The following is a 21,604-nucleotide window of genomic DNA, read 5'->3' as shown; positions in this document are numbered from 1 at the left end:
AACTGGCTACTCGACCTTTTGCTCTGTCTGTTCAGAAAATTGTAATTCACTACAGATCAGCCACAGGCAGAACAATTAGCAATTAAAATCAAATTAGTCGTAGACTAAACGAGACTCAAATCCAAATCAAGCATCACTAAATTAGGAGAGGATCAAGCCAATCAGCTGTGATTTTAATAGGGAAGACGTCATCATTCCACAGAGTCTGGACCAGGCCGCCTTCATGATGACTTCTGCAGTGATACAAAATGTAATAAATCGTGATGAAAAATTGATCTTGGCTGGACCAACAGTGGATGTAATAACCTGAGAAAGACGCTTCCTTTAATTGTCATTTGACAGCTGTCCAGTGGCACAAAGTTTGAGGTTTTGAGTCTCAAAATACTCAAATTACATTTAACAATTTAACATGATACTGAAGGAGTCCAAAAAGAAAAATGGTTGTTGAGCTAGGAATACAATACATGGCTTACAGATCTCACAGTGGACAGGATTATTACAGGAGTTCTTGTTTGTTACATGTTAGATGACGAGATAAGTAAAGTATAAAACACAACAAGATGTGCTGTTATAGGAAAATAATCAGCAATGGAGAAGTGCGACTAAACAGCACATCACAAAGTGTTTTATTCCGTGTATACTACAGAAGTTTGCCACCGATTACAATATTTTATTAATTAAAGAATGATAACTTGTACGTTTATTCATTTATATATGTTAGTTGTTGTGGAACATACAAGAAACAAGTTAGTTCCTGTTATCACGTATGTTATAGAATCAGCTGTTCCCTCAAGAGCTTCACTTTTTCTCTATCTTCAAGTTAAAAGGACAAAAATGCAGCTTGTCATGTTACCAAAAAAAAAAAAAACTAGAAAATACAAACTCCTGTCCTGGTGTCAGAAAATATAAAGGAACAGGAGTTTGTGTTTTCCAGTTTCTTGGTGCTGACACTGGAGACTCCTTCCATAAATGTTATATAAACATCTCCTCAGAGAACTTCACTATATCAATGATTAATTTTTTTTAGTTAATGTATTTTTGAGTTTACATTATATGGTTTGTCCAACATACAAGTCCTTGTGAATGAGTTCTTCCTCACGAAAGAGTGATTTGCAGCTGGAACTACAGTCTGTGCTTCTGTTATAGAAAAGTACTGAGGCTTCAACAGCACTGTGGGATTGTTAAGAATCACATAATGAAAAAAAGCATTACTGCTTTTTTCATCATGAGACACAAACAAAAATGGAGCTCGACATACTTTCCAGACCGTTTAGGGGCAGACAGCACGTGTAAAACTTTGGATGAAGGGGTTCGAAAAAAAATCAGACGTCATTCTGAAAAGTTCCCCAAGCTTGTCTTCAATCTGTGCAGTCCATTGCACACACCAAGTGTGTTTATGTCTCTTTGCCATTTTGCTTTCTACTATCTCTTGCCCAATTTCTTCTTGAAATTGGATGCTTTAAGTCTTAAAAATCAAGATGCTTCTGACGAACCTCAAGTGATTTTAGGAAAGCTTGAGATTGACACATTCACTGTCTCACACCACCAGCTCAATGGTGTGGACAAACGGCTGTCACACAAGACAAAGACAGGTAAAATCTGCCTGCACTCTATGGTAGCACATTTAAAATTTGGAAAGACATGAGTCACTTTATTTCTTAATAATTTACTTTTTAATTTCTTAATGTCACCCAATACTCACAGGGTTCTTCAAGGTTCTTCAAAGGCTCCATTGGATAATTAACCTTTCTTAGCTTCCAAAAAAAGGGTCTACCCTTTTGGATAGTGAAAACAGTTGTTGTAGGATACACAGAACCTTTACATTTGGTATAAAAAAAAGAACTTCTACAGGGTTCTACATTTTCTAAGAGTGTATGCTATGTAGTATATAGATGTACCATTGTGTCTTTAAAGTGTAACTTGATGGTTTAAATCCTTTTCCTGTTATGGCTAAAGCAAAAAAAGAATTTGGTTATTAACCTAAACAGTTTTGTTTTGATGCTAAAAGCAGTGGTAGCTCTTTAATTAAAGCTGTGTGCTCGTGACCAGGTTGTGAGTTAAAATCCTCTCATTGTCGGTTGTGCCCCTGAGCAAGACCCCTAACCCTCCACTGCTCAGCTCTGTGCTTGAATTAGATTCTGCCTTATTAGTGGATGCTAATAATCTAATTAGGTTGCACAAATGTGTGCAGTATTGCCTAAAAAAAAAACACTTGAGAAATGAGTAAAACCCACAGGAACAAGACCTCAAAGGACACAATGAAGAGGATCCCTTTACTCGAAGTTTACATCCATAATGTTGAAAAGAAAAATGATGCATATGAAAGAGTGCGCTTTTTATACTGGATAATTTGACTTTGATTTCTCATGAATAAAATGTTCAGTAATAGTTCAAAAAATGGACATTTTGTCACTCCAGGGTCTTGGTGGCATTAAACATTGAAACTGATCTGTTTAGCAGCATGTACAGATGAGAGGTGAGAGAGCTGGATAGACTAAAGCACTAAAGCGCTGCTGCATCGTTCTCTTTAGGTAAGAATGATGTAAGGGCTGATTCTCTCTGCCAGCACTATCAGAAGATGGTCAGAAGACACTGGGGGATACCGTAGCAAACTGTTAATCGAAACCTTTAGTCGATGAATTTAAATTAAAAAAAGTGAAGTCATTATAAAATAAATCTTATACGCCACCGAATGCCACATATTAATTATAAATATACACACACAGTGTCACACAGCTACCTTTAAATCCATCGTGTCCGCGCGTGTGACAGACCTGGCAGAGGCGTCGTTTAGGGTTTTAGGGAGGGAGGGTGTGTGATATTGCACACAATGTTCTCTCCGTGTGTGTGGTTGATATGCATGAAAAAACACTGATCTATCTATAGTCTTTTAGGACTGAAAATGTGTGTTTAGGTTGAAAACCTGAATGATAATTCAGAAATGATAAGCATGCACATGAAAGTTGTGTTCAAATGTAACCTTCAAATTTATGAAATTAGGATTTCAGAATTGCAGATGAAGAGAGTGATTGCATACACAACTCCACTATTTTGCATGTGCATTGAGACTGGCTTCAACTTTGTCCTCAATCAGGTGAAAACATGTCAAACTAAAGAGGAAGTACAACAAGGGTGCCTGTTGCAGTGTGTTGAAGGGTCCTGCGTCTCTGTCATTTCTGCACTTTCCACAGAGCGACAGCTCGTCTTTCTGATTGAGACTAACACTAACACTATTTGTCACCTTGCCAGCATCAGCTCTGCCACCTTTCTGCAGCACAAACAGTGAGCCTGCTTTGGCATCTTTTTTCATGCTAACTATGAGAAGAATCCATGTGGAGTGTCTATTTCAGACATTACCGCAGACATTACAGTGCATTTGACCAGTTACTAGGCTGGGAAAGAGCATTTTCATCTTAGCTGAGTTGCATAAAGGATAAACAGCAATTTCAGAGGTATTCTTAGAAATTCTCTTAGTTGACTAAGCATCGCTCATGCTGTTTTCTTGTGTGTGTGTGTGTGTGTGTGTGTGTGTGTGTGTGTTTGTGTGCGTGTGGCAATACGTGCAGCACAGGGCAATCCATTCATTATCACACCCAGGAAATACACTGGGAAAAATGAAAACAAATGTGACTGTTTTTCTCTCTCTCTCTCTCTGTCTCTCACGCACAAGCATACACACACACACATACACATATGCACTCCTCAATTCATTGCCAGGAACGTAGCTCAAATCCACATCGGACAATGTCATCCAACCTAAATCTATGAACGTAGCTTGCTAAGTTGCACGTGAAAAAGCGGGTGCTTTCCGTGGATGATTTACAAATGATAATTATGTGAATTACATTGCGCGCAAAGTTGCGAAGGAAAACGATATGTACAGGTTTTTGCATGTGCTATTTATGTGTGATAGCCATGGCGAGTTCAGATATCTAACAGACTTCTGGAAGAGTCAAGCCTAAACCTAAAAGCACATTTTAAATGTGAAAAAAGCCTAACATGGCTTAATGTAAAGGAGAAAACAGTAATCGTAAAATAACACAATAATTCTCACTTTTTTTTCAAGAATTTTTAGAATCCCTATTATAAAGAAACAGCTTAAAGTGTTAAAATGGCAACCTCGAAACACCAAATATTTCCCACATTTCATTTCACTAACGAAAGAATGACCCCATAAACTAAATATAAAGCTTTTCTGTCGCTTTGTCATTGCTTTTGTATATTCAGCAAAGTTAAGCTTTTATCACATTAAGCATGTTAGGAAAAGGTGAATGAAAACCTTTTCACAGTTTCTATTTAAAAGCTGTCAGAATCGAAGGTGCGAACGTGCTGCAAATATCTAACATAGAACCAACTTTGACACGGCCATATTGTCTTTATTTTTTGTCACTTTTAATTGAGGCTGCTTTAAATAAGGATGTACAGTATGTATGGTATATATAGTGTGTACACTGGGTTATATTCATCTCACACGCTACAACAACACTCCTTGTTTGAGAATATAAGCACTGGAATGCACTGTTCTCTGAATGCATTACAGCCCGAGGATCGAGTAAGCTCTAAATAATGAATCAGCCAGTGGACAGCGAAGATCTCGTTTCCACCTATTGCTCTTTTAGTGAGTCATCTGCTGCATGTCTGGCACACGGCGTTCCGCCACACTTCCCCACACCTGTCGCAGAGTAACCGTAGTCCACCTCCTCGCTTTACGGCTTTCTTAGAACCCCTTTTAGCCTCCGCTTTAGTGTCTGATTAAGTGTCAGAGATCCCACCTTACACTGTCATTACAGCCCTGAATAGGATTATCCGCTCTGTTACAATAAGACCGTGACACCAACGATAACCCTTTAGGGGTCTCTTTCACCTAATGTGATTTTCACCGCATTGCTATGAAATTTCAGGCAACTTCAGGCACAGTCTCAGGAATTTGGTGGAGTACTGACAGGATAATTTGTCCCATTAATAATTCAACCCCATTAAAAAAATGCTTTATGTGCCTGAATTAATTTGTCTATTCAACATCATATTCAATCTAATCAACAAATACAGTTATATTATTACAGAGATTGCACAGATAACTTTCTTACTTCCATGTATGGTACTTAAATAATAACTATAACAGCAATGATAGTAATCTCCAACACCAACATAATGTGATTTTAAAAAAGCAATACAGATATGTATATACAGTACATCACAAACCCTACTTTCAGAACTGTGGTTCTAGCTAGAAAATGAACAGAATAGAAAAGAACTATACATGAATTCTTAACAATATGCAGTAATGAGGATAAGCCAGTTCAGGAAGGCATCAGTAATTTGCAGTTCATTGTATTCTGGTAACGTTAGACATTAAAGCCCACATATTAATAATTTGTTGTCTTGTTAGTAAGTAATTGCATATGCATAATGTATATATTATTCAACTATTCATTAAGCCTTAGTTAGTACCACGCAATAGATGAAACACTTAGCAATGAGTCATAGAGTACATTGTTATCTGATAGCTTAGTTTATCATTAAATACCTGAGACACAACTACTACTACACAAAGCATATCATATCGACTACCAACTGCAGTATATTACAGTGAACTCTTAAGTACCCTCCTCACTTTCTCCTCATGTGGCATCCTCAATGAATATCAGCAAACACACCGTCACTGATTATCCTGATTACACAGAGGTTACACTCAGTGCGATTACACATCATTAATTTCGATCTTACAAGTCCCCTTAAATGAGCTGAATTAAATACAGGAGTCTGTAATAGAATCTCACAGTGTGTGCCTTTAGCACAGCACAGTTTCCACAGTTACAGCCCTTTAGGAGCGTAATACCAAGAGTGAATTTGATTAAACTCTATACCTGTTACACATTTCCTATAATTTTTCTTTGCCTTCTAATAAATAGTCTGGTGTTTATGTTAAGGAAGCTAAACATCTAGCCAGATGCTAGTCTGGTAGTTTTTTTTTTTATCACTTAGCATGACCAAGAGCCACCTACTTTCACAGGATATGACTAGGATGTGTTCATTTTAACAGATAATTTAAATTTTGTTCATAGTTACATTTTAGTCATTTGGTTATTGTTAGCTTTAAGGACGCATCAGTAAAACTGTGTTAAATAAATTAGCGCCAGTGGACACCAAATCTAGGGGGTGTGTCACTAAGTTTAATCACTTGGCTCGACTTGTCCATGACTACTTCATACCATTCAATGTATTTTTTACTTGCAACCATTGATGGTGTTATAGTTCTTTAAAAGGTTTCGTATAAGTAAAAAAATATAATCCAGTTTAAGCCACTCGCAAATAAGACAGTGTGAATGGCAAAAATTGAGTCATATTTATTTTACTGTATTTTTTCCACGAAAGAAAAGGAGGGCTTAGCTCTGCCAGCTCATTTATACCAGCCGGCCCTAATGAAGCCTCAGAGAGGACAGGTCCGGAGTCTTGAGAATTTAACTTTCTGTCTTAAGTAAAAACCAGTGAAAGATGCTTTAATGCTAAAATACAACGACCATAGATGTCGGTGTATCCGAAAGAATTGTGTGCTCAGGGTAGAATCATGTAATTATTGTAATTCTGATCTAGGCTGATCATGCTGCTGTGGTTTTGTTAAGCTATTTTACTGAAGTATAAGTGTGTGTGTGTGTGTGTGTGTGTGTGTGCGCGCATGCACAGTGTGGAGTAGGTGCAGGTGATGTGGAGTGAAGGTTCCGTTGGCAGGATGACGGTGGCCAAGTTGCTGCTCTCTTCCTTCCTCCTACAAGCACTCAGTGAAGGTAACACACACACACACACACACACACACAAACTGAAGTTCACAGTGTACTCGCATTAACTCGGTTCGCCTCTCCTTGTCCGTTTTTATTCATCCTCATCCTCTTGAGCTCCACTCTTTTATTTGTCCCGGCGATGTCTCATTACCTGTCTGCTTTTCCACCTGTCGTCTTCTCATCCTGTCTCACCCGCTCAATCAAGATTTCCCACCAGCCTGTCACTCTTCACACTCCTGCTAGATCAACAGCCAGTCCTTTTGCTCTTTGTGCGTGTGTGTGTGTGTGAGTGTGAGTGTATGTATGTGCTAGACATCTCCAGTCATGCTGTGCTGAGTTATCAACGCCATGCCACCACGACTTCATAACGTGCTGAATGATGTTCTGATGCTCCTGTTTTCTCCACCTGTCTTCCCCACATTTACCTCTGTATCAAATCTCTCGCTCTCTCTCTCTCTCTCTCTCTCTCTCCTGGAGCTAATAGCCGTGGCTGATCCTATTGGAACAGCATTTTCATGGTTATTATCGCTAAGTGATTGTTGAGGGCTTTGTGGCCCCACGAAGAAAACGAGAGAAAATTAGGGACGTCCTGTTCGCTGCATGCCTGAACACACTGAGCATAATGACTTTACATCAGCGAGAAAGAGACATATATGGGGGGAATAAGAGAGGGGGGGGAAGAGAAAGAATAAGAGAGAACGAGGGATGGGAAGAACAAAAGAGAGAAGAAAAGTTGGAGGGAGAACAGGAGGGAATGAGTAAGAGAAATGAGAGCAAATGAGTGAGAAAAAGAGAGAGGCAAGAAACAAAAGGTGTTCCGAAAGAAGAGAGAGACAGACAAGGATGTAAAAAATGATGGGGAATAGAAAAGAAATATACAGTATATTGACAATTTACTAGAATGAATGAATAAGACAGAAACAGAAGGCAAGACGAAGTATGTAGAGAATGGAAAAAGGAAGAGGGAGAAGGTATAAGAGAAGAGAAAGACAGAACTGAACTGAAAAATAACAGTGAGAAAGAGGCAGAGTAGAAGACTGGGAGTGAGAATGAAGACAAAAGGATGGGAGGGAATAAAAAGAGAGAAGGAAACAATAAAAGAAAACAGCAAAATGGAAATAAGAGGATAGAGGATGAAGAGAGTAAAAGAGAGAAAGATTGAAAGAGAATGGATAAAAACATTAGAGGAGATGGAGGGCATGAAAGAATAATGGAGGGGCTCAGAGAATAAATGAAAGAATGAGAGTATAAAGGATGAGAGACTTACAGAGAGAGGATAATATAACAAGAAAGAGACAGAACCAAAGAGTGAGAGAGAGAAAGAATAAAGGGGAATGAAAGAGAGAAGAAGAGAGAAAGAGGGGAGAAGTGAAGGAATGAGAGTGAGGAAGAATGAAGGAATGAGAGAGAACATTAGCTAAATATTTAGTATGGAGAGGATGAAAAAGAGGAAGAAAGAAAGAGAGAGAGAGATAGAGCAGGGAAACGAGATAGAAGATGAAAGCTTTGAGGGAAGTGGTGTGAGACTGAATTAGCTTGTCTGCATGAGCTGCTTAATATGAAGTGATGAGTCGATGAAAGGATGGAAAGATACAGGGATGGAGAGAAAGAAGGATGGAGAGAAACAGCTAGAGAGAAACAGGGCTGGAGAGATGTGATTAAACACGAGAGCTCTTGACTGCCTCTCATCACTTAAGTTCAATTAAAAGCCTCTTGGAGGCTAAACCTGCTAAATAGCATAAGCTGAATTTACTGCTTCACACATTGTGGTATTTATTAATCACCATTAATTATCAATAATTAGCATATCCAGAGCAATGAGAAAAGAGACATTCTATCAGTTGGTTCTTGTTAGCATGCTTAAGTGTGGAGAGGTGTCTTCTGTCTTGTTTTTCTCTGTCTGTTCATTCACTTCTCTCTGCATTAAATGGTACCACACATAAACACACATACACACTGTCACACGGATACCCAACAGCTTGATCAAAGTGCTACCACTTCTTCGCTTGATCTTTCTAACAAAATAGCTTACAGATCACGTACTCAGGAGATGACAAATTCTGTCTGCAGACCATAAACAGCATGTATTTAAGCCCATATATAGAAGTATTCTAGCAAGCATTCATATTAGCATGCAGTTTATGAGTTTTGTTAGCCAACTAGCTAACCTGACAGGATTTCTGAGGGGGTTATAAACATTATTACTAATGCTAGCTAGCTAAAATCAGGTAATATGATAGGATTTTTTTCTGAGAGGATTTTGAGTCATATTTCTAAATGATTATAAACCTCATTACTACCACTAGCTAACTAAAATATACAAACTTGACAGGATTTCTAAGAGGACTGTAAGCTTCATTTCTTATGCTAGCTAAATATGTTAATGAGACAAGAGGTTAAGCCATATAAATGTTCATAAACTTTATTACTAACACTAGTTAGCTCGCTAGAATAAGCAAAGTTAATGCTATCTAACTATCTAAAATATGTTAAAGTCATTCATGAGTATTCATAGTTGGATACACTAAGCTAACTTGATAAGATATTTGAGAAGATTTGCACTTCATATTCACTACTATTCATTATCTTCACTGCTAACTTGCCAGCTAGCTAACACGAGCTAATCTGGCATTTATGTACATGTTCATAATCAAAGACGATGCTATTTAGCTGGCTAATGGAAGCTAATTTGATGACATTTCTAAGTACACTTTTTAATTAATATTCATAAATGTAAAAAAATGGTATCGCTAATGAAGTAACACAGGATTAGCTTGGATACCTGAATTGATCTTAATGCAGTTAATTAAATTCTTCCATTTTTTTTTGTCATTTTTTAATATGGTTATAATCTTTACTGCTAATGCTAGCTAACTATGCTGAAAAGATTTCTGACACTATTTTCAACTTACACACCATTACAGGATTTCTATGAGGATTTTATAGGTTATATTAATAAATGTTTTTGGTTCTAACACTAGCTAGATAACTTAGCAGGATATCTGAGAATGCCTTACCTATTTTAGTGCCAACATAAAACTTAAGAATGATTTATAAATGGCATATAATTTATAAATTATAATATATAATTTTATAAATAGGCATATAAAAGCTGTGTATTTGACTTCATATATAGACTCAGAGATGCACACATCTTCCAGGAGACAATACACTCTAGTGTTTGTGTGTGTGTGTGTGTGTGTGTATTTGTAAAGCTTTATGATATGAAATTAATGCTCAGTATATATAGAGACCTGCTTCAGAAACATATGTAGGTGAACCACTGTCATGGTGAAAGCACACATGTGCACATACCTAGACAGACACACACACACACACTTTGCACCGATATTGATTAGTGAGATGAAGTTAATGGGCTGTCATCTCATGGGTCTTTATTTGTGGCATGTCAGATCGATTCGGGCTCCTCTTTGGTGCTTCTTATCAGATGTCTCGCAAACACAGATGCTTCAGCGCTCTTCTTTGTGTGTGTATGTGTGTGTGTCTGTGTGTCTGTGTTGTCTGCTTTGTTGATATCTGTCCCTTTTCTCCTGTAGCTTTTAATCAACCTCCACGGTTCCAGAACTACTTCTTCCAGTCGTACCTGCTCATTTACGAGAACACTCCAGTGGGTAAGTCCTGAACACACACACACACACACACACACACACACACACACACTTTGCTTAATGTTACAACTATAGACATACATAATTGAGATCTAGATGGATAATGAAGTCATTATATAAAACACAGTGTGAAGTCACTTTTACCTGCCAAGTTTTCCTGCCGCAAGAAAACAAAACGCACCTTTCATTCTGTCTAGAATTGAGTCATGTCAGGTGATTACAAGGAGTGAAACACTGGGATCTGGGATTTGATTGTGCTGATATTTTTCGCAAATCTGGAACACTTCATTAGCAGTGTTTGAGAAGACGCACATGAAATAGATCACAGGTGTAATGAATGTGAATGAGGTGGATTATTTACTCTATCATTCATTTTTTTCCCACAAAATGCCTTTGAAGGAGAAACCGAAAATAGACAGACAAAGTATAAGCATACATTGTCCAATCAAAGTACAAATAACGAAAAAGGATAGAGACAGAACCTTAAGTGTTTTTTTGGTTTGAAAGTATATTTTCTGTTTATCATGTTTGGTATTTGGAGTAAACGTTGAATAAATCCAGCAGAGCACAATCACTGGCTCTAATAGAGGGCTGTAGTATATCTGTGGTCAATAAGCTTTGTAAAGGTGGGTGTGTGTGTGTGTGTGTGTGTGTGTGTGTGTGTGAGAAAGAAAGTGGCAGTCTGAAGATTTCGGCAGGTGGGATGATGGTATGTAGTTGGTAGTTTGCCCTTGAGACACGTGTGGTGACGTGTTGAACCAAAAGGCCAGAGAGTTACAGGTGTGTGTGTGTGTGTGTGTGTATGTGTGTGTTTATATGCTTGTGTGTATTGGGTCACACAAATTGCAGCTGTCTGTAGAGGACAAAATAAACATATTTTGCCCAGATGTATGTCCAATAATTGGACAAAGTGTGTGTGTGTGTGTGTGTGTGTGTGTGTGGGGATGCTGACAGGGTTACATGTGCTGGAGAGCTTTTCAGCAGTCAGATCACACTCCAGATCTCACTCCTCTCTTCGTTTTCCCCATCCTTCTTCACGTCTTTCCAAACTCTCCCCCAACGCTAATACACCTCTCTCACACACATCACTTGCTCTGTTTTCCTCTCGTCCCTCGCTTATACCTCTTATCTGACACCAGTCCTTCCTGTCTTCTTCATTTCTCCCAGTGCCACCTCATTCTTTCCTGAGATTAACCATTAGAGCATAGTGTTAGTATGGAAGGGTTATCAAGATGGCATGAACATAGCATGAATGCTGCACCTTTAGTACAAACTGTGTGTCGTTGCTCGCTCATGGTTGCCATGGTGTCACTGGTAGCACCAGGTTAGCACAATATTGACACAAATGATGACGTGTACAAGCTACAGAATATATACCAAACCACCACTGTAACACAAATGAGATGTTTTTCTGCTAATAATTCTGGAGGAAAATGCAGCTGTATAAAATGTGCTTGATTATCGAGATAGAACAGAGAAAAACTGTTGGCTCACAAGACAGAGGCTAGTAACCGCTACATCAAGCAAATGTAATCTTGCTCGTCATATTGCCTTTCTAGCCAGGTGAATTTTATTCATGTTTGGTGTGACTGAAAAAAGCAGAAAACAGTAGTTGTTTTCACCTCTGTGGTTTCATTTAGCAAATTATAATTAATTACAGCCATTTAGCAAAAAAATTATCACGGTACCCTTCCACTCAGCCTCTGACCACTAGAATTAAACAGTGTCCAGAAATGCACATCTGAGATTCAGGGTTAAAAGAAACGGCTCCTCAAGGATTCTTTCAATAATTAATAATTCTAACTTTCTAAAAAAGGGTCTACATGGAAATGTAAGGCAAACTCTTTGTTTAAGAGTTCCCGCAGAATTACAAGACGAACCATTTCGGGTGCTAGATTTAGCCTTTTGTTCCTGAAAGTGTAGTCAGTAATAAGCTATTCTGATTGCAAAGACAATTTTATTCACTGAAATGTTCTCAGAGTGGAAAGTATCATGACTGGTTTAGCGAGAGCTTATTTCAGTAACTATAACTCCTGATGTAATTTTATGTGAAAAATATATTTTAGATCATTAAATCACAAAGCACAGTTGGATCAGATTTTTGATAATGATGAAAAAGAACCAGTGCTTGTTAATAGACTCAAGTCTGTGTACCCCTATGTAATGTACTACATCATTTATTTACAATCTTGGCTATGAAGCCAGAAAATATTATCTATATAGTACAAAGTCTGAAACGTCTTTGACCTCCATAGTGAACTCATGTTTCCGTCAAGGTTAATTTGCAATTCGTTCTATCTCTGTTCGTTCCGTTCTTATGTTCTCCTTTCTTTAATGCTACCCTTCTCTCTCCCCTTTCCCTCTCGCCATCCATTTCATCAGTTTAAGGATGACTCCGATGATTGACAAGGCAATTTGAGAGTGTCAGCTTTTTCTTCACCTTGCCCGGTGTTGTCATGAGGCCTGAATTAAAAAAGATATATCGAAGTTAGCTGATAGAAGGCTCTCTCAGCCACAAATCCACTGCTCGCTCTTAACATGGACACAGAAATGTTGTCACCTTTACCTGAAGTGTGTGTACCTGCAGGGTGTTTGCGGCGCAGATATATCCTCATGAGGCTCTTCTATAAGGCCAAAAGTTTATATCCAATTCACTCCATCTTTTCCGCGCTTTTCCAGTTCAGTGAAACTGCTATTAGAATGAAGATGCTATGAGATTTGGGAGGAGTGGTTAGGCTAATGTTGCTTAGTCTAATTACTTACAGGAAACCTCTACTGTGAACACATTAAAAGTGATTTTTAAATACAATTTGTACAGATTCAAACAAATTCAGACAAAGAAAGTTGATATGGTCAGATTTCATATGCTTGAAGAAGAGGTACTAACCCCACCGCCCCAAGAAAACATAACTTCAACCTTTGTATCTTTTTGCAAATTGTTTTTAACCTGCAAGTGTGATGCCATGTTGGTTACAGATATAACCTTGAATAGATTATTAGACATGACAAATTATACCACTTGGGGGGGCATTTTTTTTTTTTAAAGTATTATGATGGATTTTTTTTTTCTCAGATTTTGCACTAGTAAACCACTAAACCTGTACCTGTTTTTGATAAATGATGGAATAAGGACAGCAATTTGCCCTTGGAATAGTTGTGTTTAGGGCTAAGCACTTTTGCCCTTAGTACCACTCTCTCTCTCTCTCTCTCTCTCTCTCTCTCTCTGTCTCTGTCCTTTTTGCCCTGCTTGACTTGGAGCCTTCAGCCATGTCTGATTGGATGATGGTGATGGCTTGTTTTGGGAGACTGTGTGTGTGTGTGATCGGACGCTACCAGTTTGTCAGCATTATGGTTTATTAGTGTCGCAGATGTCCTCACACAGGAGGACTTCCAGAACATCCGCTGTGTGACAACACATTGAATCAGCCACCCACTGGAGTGTGTGTATGTGTGCGTGTGTGTGTGTGTGTGTGTGTGTGTGTGTGTGTGTGTGTATGAAGGTATATGCTTCTGTGGAATGTGTAGATGTATGTGTGCTAATATGAGGATATGACATCAAAATGGCAATAAATTATATAATAATAAGACTGCACAATAATGCCTAAAAAAAATCATAATTGATTTGTTCAATATTGAAATCATGATGATTTATATCGACAATTCATCTGATTTAGGAACAAAATGCATTTAATGGTTTTATTTTATCTTTTTAAATCACTAGAAAACCCATCTTTTCCACATACTACATAATAAACATATATTCCTTAAATGTACACATTTTTGTAAACTGTAAAATCGCTTAAAAGACAAAAAAAATGTTAGCCAGTCAGCTTACTTTAACTATGCTCACCTATGCCACAATCAGTTACGTAAGGAATAAAACACGACAGGGTGTGCTTTTAATGGAAAATCCTCAACAAAGAGTTTTATCCCTCTTATACCATAACTAACATTTTTCTTATTTATTAAAGACAGTTAAACTTGTACAGTGGATTTTGTAGTCCTGTGCCATAGTACCCTTGTCTGAGAGTACTGTGGTGATTGGACCAATATTTAATTTGTGTGATTGTGCGTATGCTGTGTATATGTGTGTGTTTATGATTGTAAAAAGTCTGTGCCTGTGCTTCCATAATGCACTTGAATCCCCCTGCAATAGCTTAACATCCCAACGATTTATTACGCTCCTGCTTGTGTTGTAATTCCGCCGAGACCGCTGTGTTTGCCTGCTAACGAATTGGCAAGTGACTTCATTAGACTAATTAGTCAATTAGCTAACTGTAGCAGATGCACTCGTCTGTTGAAATGACAAAATGCTTCGGGTCCAAGTGGCATTCGGTAAAGGGCATTCTGGAGATAAGCATGATGGTAGTTTAACAGTGCCCTCCGACTCCACTGACACCAACTTTTCCCCCTTAATGGCAGGGAATGAGACAAGGCTGATAAAATACGGTATGATAAACGTCTCAGGCACTGAGAGAATTAAGAGCCACTTAACTGGCAGGTTGTGAAGTGGAGTTTGTGTTCAGTTTCAACCAATAGCTAATCTCATTATTCCTTTTGTGACTGTGGTTTGTCTATTAAAAGGTGCATAGAGTCCATAGTGCTGAAAAATGGATTTGCTTTATTAAAAATGTCTGACATTCATGGCTTTAATGAAGCATGAGAATCGATTTTTTTTTTTTTTTAACAGAATATGACAGAAATGGAAAATAATAAAAAAAACAGTGGAAATGGCTGGGCAGAGGAGGTTAGGCTTTCATTGATTAGTCTTTATTTTTTCTCTGCTTCATCCTAGTGAGTTGATTGCTAACATTTGACATTAAAGGTTGCATATTAATAATTTATTGTACTGTTAATAAGTCAGGGTAGCATGGTGGTGCAGCAGGTTGAGTTGCTGCATTATAGCTTCACAGTTCGATCCTGAGCTCGGGTTTCTGTCTGTGTGGGGTTTCACATGTTCTCCCTGTGTCCCTATGGTTGTCCTCCTACCTTTTAAAAAGATGCCAGTAAGTGGATAAGCTACACCTACCTGTGAATGTGTGTGACGCCCTGTGATGGACTGGCATCCCATCCAGGGTTCATGAAAAAAAAGGCTTTAGATCCACCATGACCATGTTATAGAGTACTAAGAATGAATAAATAATTGTTAACCACGCCCCATTTACTTACCATAATTATAGAATAGTGCAGTTGAATTCTCAAATACGATTGGTCAGAAGGTGTTGATTAATTTTCTGTAACAGCAGCTCTGACAGTGGTGCTGACTGCAAGGCAAATCAATATTTTGTTAACTATATTCAATAAAAGAGGATGGTGAGAGACTGATTATAGATGTTATAACGTAAGCGATGACATGAACAAACTTGTTTCACAGGCGTTCCACATCATTATATGTTATATTAATTATAATTATAAACTAAAAAAATTTATAACGCCATTCGTTTTTGGGTAGTAACAGTGACTGTTTCATCACATCACAATGTCATTGTTTATTTTTTCCTCTAAACTGTCACGCCCCATCATGTTTTTTTCTTACTTAACCTGGTCACAAACAATTCAATTACGCCTTAATTACTACTATGTAATATACATTTACGATTTATTAATTAAGCATTCAGTACACTGCTAATTGACACTTCAGTTTATCAACAATTAATACTTCATTTAGTCACTGTCTAGTTGCTGATGAAAAGAGGAACAGGGACATAGTATAGTAAATAAGTCACATGGGAATTTAGCAGTTCTTGATCTTTATAGCTGCTTGAGCAAACTAAATATGTGGATGTGATGGAAATAGAAGACCTATGGACCGCAGTCCTTCCAGGGCAGAACAGAAATGTAGCTGCTCTATCATTATTAACAAATCATTAGCTAAATTAACAGGAATAATGCATTGCATACTAGAAACTTCTAGTAAGTTTATTTCTTTATACAAGTAAGTAGAAGATATACTGAGTAATGATCATTTAAATTGTGTAATCTTATTGATGATTAATGTTTGATGAAGACTTGGCTAATAAATTAAATATGTGAATCTATGACTCGCCTAAAAGATTAGTATGCAGCTCTTCTGTTATTCTGTTCTACTTTTCTACTCTTGCTGCGTCCCAGTTCGACTACTAATACCATGCATTAAAAGTATGTACTCTTTTTTTTTTGAAGAAAAAGTACATACTTTTGAGTGTGTAGCAAAAGAGTATGCAGGTAGTGGGACATACCAACATGTCATGTAATGGAAGAGAACGCTGTTGCCTAGTTATACACTCTGTCACTATAAACAAACTAGTGCTTAACATTTAAATTCTTACCCTTAAATACTGAAGACGCATCACTGACGTTACACTCGTCTGCCTCGTCCTCCTCCCTCGCGCAAGGAGTGGTGGGCAGTATTACCTGAAAGCGTCCATGGATCCACACTTCGGAAATCTACCAGAAATAGTAGACCATCCCGGTTCCTTTGGGATACTCATTTCAACATACTACGATTTAGGACACACTAATTCTATTCTCGATACTATTTAGGATGGATAGTAGGCGAATTGGGATGCAGCACCTGTCTTAACAAGAGGTTGGGTCAAATGCAACGTGACCTGTGACCTGTGCTGGTTTAACACACTTTTAATGTATATTATTTAAAAACATGTTAATAGTTATACTGATGCTGATATATTAATGCTGTTACACTGATTTTGCTGAAGAAGGTGTGTTTATCCTAGGAGCGTGGATCTCCTTTCTACACACACACACACACACACACACACAGACACACACACACACACACAGACTATGTACACATGCAATGAATATAAATTAACCAGTATATTAAAAAAGACCCTATAATCAGTCATCTAAAGCTGAACCTATTTGGACATTGTAATTGGTTTATTAGCCAGTATTATATTTCTCCATCTCTAAATGTACAAAAATGTGCAACATAAGAGCTTTTTAGGTTAATATAAAATAGTTGAACTAATTACAGAGTCACAGTGAGAACAAAATCCCAAGATGCACATATACATAATGTTTGGAAATATTCCTGCTACTGGCTTCAGCTTAAGCCTTCACACAGCAATATTACAGAAATGAACATACCATATAAATTATTACCACAGTTGTGAAAGACAAGTTCAATACAAATGATCACAGAACGTATATACAAATTGTGACATCTAACTGTGCAGATTGTAAACTACAACATTATTGCACAATATTGAAAACAAAAACAAAAAGTGGAGCTTTCCAGAGGCAGAATACGAAAATAGAAGAATGATTATCAGATATAATGAAAAGGTTATGGGAAGTAAATCGAGTAAAAGAAAGAAAAACAATGTAATGATTAGCAGAGTGCCACAGAACCTTTGTGATTTGACGCCTGGTTTTTAAGCTGCAATGGAAGATAGCTTCCTTTAAAATTTCAACAAAAAATTCTGCAATTACAAGTTTAACAGTGTAGCTATTATTAATTAAGTTATTAATTCATTGTTGTACTGAATAAATATAAAAATCAAATCTCCCTGCACCGTCACATCGGTTAAACTCTGCTTCAATTGGATCCTATGAAGTATTTGTGTTCACTGTTTCAGTGAAGCAAAGATAAATATTTATTGGACTGCAGGATTTTAAAATGTCATTTTTCAGAATAAATTCCCAAGATTAATATGGTTCAAAAACAGATGGACTTACTCTCTGACCAATCAGAATCGATTCAGCATTCAACAGCTCTGTGCTATAAGTAAGGAATAAAACACGTAAGGGTGGTGTGATGTGTCATGATGCAAAGCGGATTATTTTCCTGTAATAGTGTGTCCCGAAGTCTTTTATATTTACCACAGCAATTTGTGTTTTTTTGTCCATTTATTGTTGAGTTTAATACTGTGAAATGTCCACAAGACAAGTTATCACTATAGCACTTTTGTTGGCCGTGGTGGCTCAGTGGTTAAGGCTCTGGGTTACTGATCAGAAGGTCGGGGGTTCAAGCCCCAGCACCATGCCGCCACTGTTGGGCCCTTGAGCAAGGCCCTTAACCCTCTCTGCTCCAGGGGCGCTGTATCATGGCTGACCCTGTGCTCTGACCCCACCTTCCTAACAAGCTGGGATACGTGAAGAAAAGAGTTTCCCTGTGCTGTAATGTATATGTGACAAATAAAGGCTGCTTCTGCTTCGGTTGCTTCTTATAATACACAGTCATGGAAAACTTACAGACTGTTACAAAGCACTGACACTGGAGACTTCTTCCATAAATGTTAAATAAACATCTTCTTATTGAAAGTGTCACCACATCAGTGATTATCAAAGGATTATTTTATAAAACTTGGAAACAATAACAAAACTGTAGTTCAGTTAATATGAGTCTCTGTGTAAATCTGTTACATCATGCATGGTTTCTCCCGTCTGTGTGTATGTATGAGAGTTTGCTTGGCTGTCAGTAAGAATGTTTTAATAAATCTATATGGAGTCATGGCAACAAATGTAGGTGGTTTGATGAAGTAAAGCATTTCATGCAAATACATAATCATTTAGATAAAATTAATGCAGACCTATGCATAGCTGATATAATCACTATATTAAAATAAACGAACTTGTAGTTGGTGTCTCATGGTGTCGCTGGTTGTCCTTCATAGATTTACTATATTTGCAAGTGTCTAGAATGCAGCTGCTTCAGTCTGGCCTTCCAAAGACAAGCAAATGTTGTGCTGGCAGCATCTTCATGTGATTGTGTGTGAATGTGTGTGTGAATGTGTGTCATTGTTCATTGGTGTTATGTGAAGTTTGTGCGTTCAGGCCACTCTACACTGTGGACCGGCGATCAGGTTCCTAATGATAGATTGGTTTCATTTACCTGCTTATGTATCGAGTTAAGTCATGGTGAGGTTAGCAAGAAATGTGTGTGTGGGTGTGTGTGTGTGTGTAAACCCAAATGCCCCTGTGGATAATGATGTGTATAGTATGTATGTGCCCCTGTGAATGTGTGTACAAGCCTACATATTGCTAGTGTATGGTGTGTGTGTGTGTGTTGGTAGATTGTTCAAGCTTTTGTAATACATGTGCATGTTCATGTTCAAGTCTGCCTGTGTGTGTGTGTGTTAAAGCTGTGTGCTTTTGTGGTACACAAGGAATGTATAATAAGTAAGTGTGTGTATCTGTGTGTGTGTGCGTGTGTGTGTGTACGTGTGTGCGTGTGTGCATGTCTCTCTCTCTCTCTCTCTCTCTCTGTCTGTCTCTGTGTGTGTGTCTGTATTTGTGTGTGTATGCAGCAGTAATGATAGAGTTCGCTCACAGACAACATAGATATTTAATCCAAGAAGAGAGGATCCCCTGGCCTTATTTGCACTCACTGCACACACACACACACACACACACACACATACCCACATATACACACACACACAGCCACAAATAGAATCTATATGCATTAATCACGAAAGAATCCTGGCCTTATTTGCACTCACTGTGTGCGCGCGCACACACACACACAAACACACACACACACACACACACACACACACACACACAGAGCCACAAATATAATCTATATGCATTAATCAAGAAAGAATCCTGAGAAGATTGTAACATTAACTAACATACATTTGTTTCTACATCCCTAAAACAGCTACAAAATTATAGTTTTGCTTATCATTCTTTTTTAATCAGTGACATCTATAGCTATATGCCTAGATGCTGCATGCTTTCATCTAAGTCACGTCAATATTTATGCAAGGAACGTTATGTGTATTCAGAGTCAGGTTACTCACATGCTTAAGGCAATTTTCTGGATTCCCCATTTAGATTATGCAAATCACCTGTGTGTGCTTTACATCTCCAAGGTTGCCAGATTTTTCTTGAGAAGGATCTGAGACAGAGTTTTTAATAGTGTCTAGATCACTGCATTTGCCTTTAAACCTGAAAAAAAAAACAGGGATAGAAGATGATGGAATTTTTTTTCTTTGATGTCAAATGTTAAATATGGAAAAAAAGAGTGTAGTATATTGTCAATATATTACTGCATAGATACGCCTTGTTTAATTTAACAAAATAGCTTCCACTCTCATTATTTAGTTGCGTATAACATAGCACTTGATCCAGCACATCTTATTATTTTGGTTTTTATTATTTGTATATTTTTTGTGTTCTACTTAATGTAGCCATGAGATATAAAATTAAGGTCATGTAATCGCAATGTGTACCCAAGATATAGCCTATTTTATCATACTTTTATTTATCACAATTGTGTTTCTGCCCCATGAGCATAATTCCCATGCACCTATCTGAATAGTACTTACGTCTGTAGCTTGGTCTGAGGTCTGAGTGACGATGTGCACAATTTCGGTATTAAATCCTCACTATGTGCACTTAACTCTGAACGCAGCAAGAGAATGGGCGAAAACAGCGAACAAGATATGCTACGCTTGACAGAGGATTATTACAGTATGGCAAAGCCATGGTTTATAAATAAAATATAAAACAAAGCACTTATCATTAAGATGAATTTTTAGATCACTGTTTTCTGCCGTAGTTTTTAACTCACCATCTGCTTTCTGAACTAGTGATTATTCCTGCATCTGAGGTTCAAACGGCTCATTTCCTCTCACTGTGAAACATCTCCAGATTTAGAGGCAAAAGAAACAAGGTATTCTTCTTTCTATTAGCACATTCTGCCACGCTAATTTACACCTTTATTCATATTTGTTGCGTTGGCATCAGTGTTTATGTTTTGCAATCATCGTTTATTGGCTTATCTAGGTTTGAGTGTCTCTCTCGCTCTCTCTCTCTCTCTCTCTCTGTGTGTGTGTGTGTGTGTGGTCTCTGTATTTAGCCTCTTTGCAGTATCTAGGCTGAGAGCAAATGGAGCTGATTGTATTTGGGGTTTGGTGTGTGATTAACTAAAGTGTGGTGCTTGATTAAACCCTCTTATCTCATAATCCACTTTACTCTGATCTGCCTGATTAACTTACTCTCTGTAGGGTAATTAAGGTGCGCGCACACACACACACACACACACACACACACACACACACATACACCACATAGTTTCACTATTTCATGCACACAATTACTCAGTGGCTCAACTGTAGCCCATTATATGGGGCAGATTTTCGATTCTGCACACACTCACTCACAGACACACAGAAATCTGGACTTCCTTATTTAATTAAATGGCAATGATTTAATGATGTCTAATGTCAAGATGTGTTCTAA

General features: G+C 37.8%; 1 protein-coding gene across 3 annotated transcripts in view; it reads left to right on the top strand.

Annotated features, from left to right (window-relative positions):
- The window catches only part of cdh23 (cadherin-related 23), a 229,770-nt gene that overhangs the window by 11,768 nt on the left and 196,398 nt on the right, over positions 1-21,604 (top strand). For all 3 annotated transcript variants that reach the window (XM_026939035.3, XM_053232580.1, XM_034302581.2), the window contains exons 2-3: positions 6,685-6,785; positions 10,337-10,411. In XM_026939035.3, coding sequence (XP_026794836.2) covers positions 6,704-6,785; positions 10,337-10,411 — 157 coding nt within the window. In that variant the 5' untranslated portion in view covers positions 6,685-6,703. The remainder of the gene's footprint in view (positions 1-6,684; positions 6,786-10,336; positions 10,412-21,604) is intronic.

This window comes from Pangasianodon hypophthalmus, chromosome 3 (assembly GCF_027358585.1).
Source record: "Pangasianodon hypophthalmus isolate fPanHyp1 chromosome 3, fPanHyp1.pri, whole genome shotgun sequence".
In the NCBI taxonomy this organism is placed as follows: domain Eukaryota; kingdom Metazoa; phylum Chordata; class Actinopteri; order Siluriformes; family Pangasiidae; genus Pangasianodon; species Pangasianodon hypophthalmus.
Note: the sequence above shows the minus strand (reverse complement) of the source record. Positions and strands in the feature narration are given on the sequence as shown.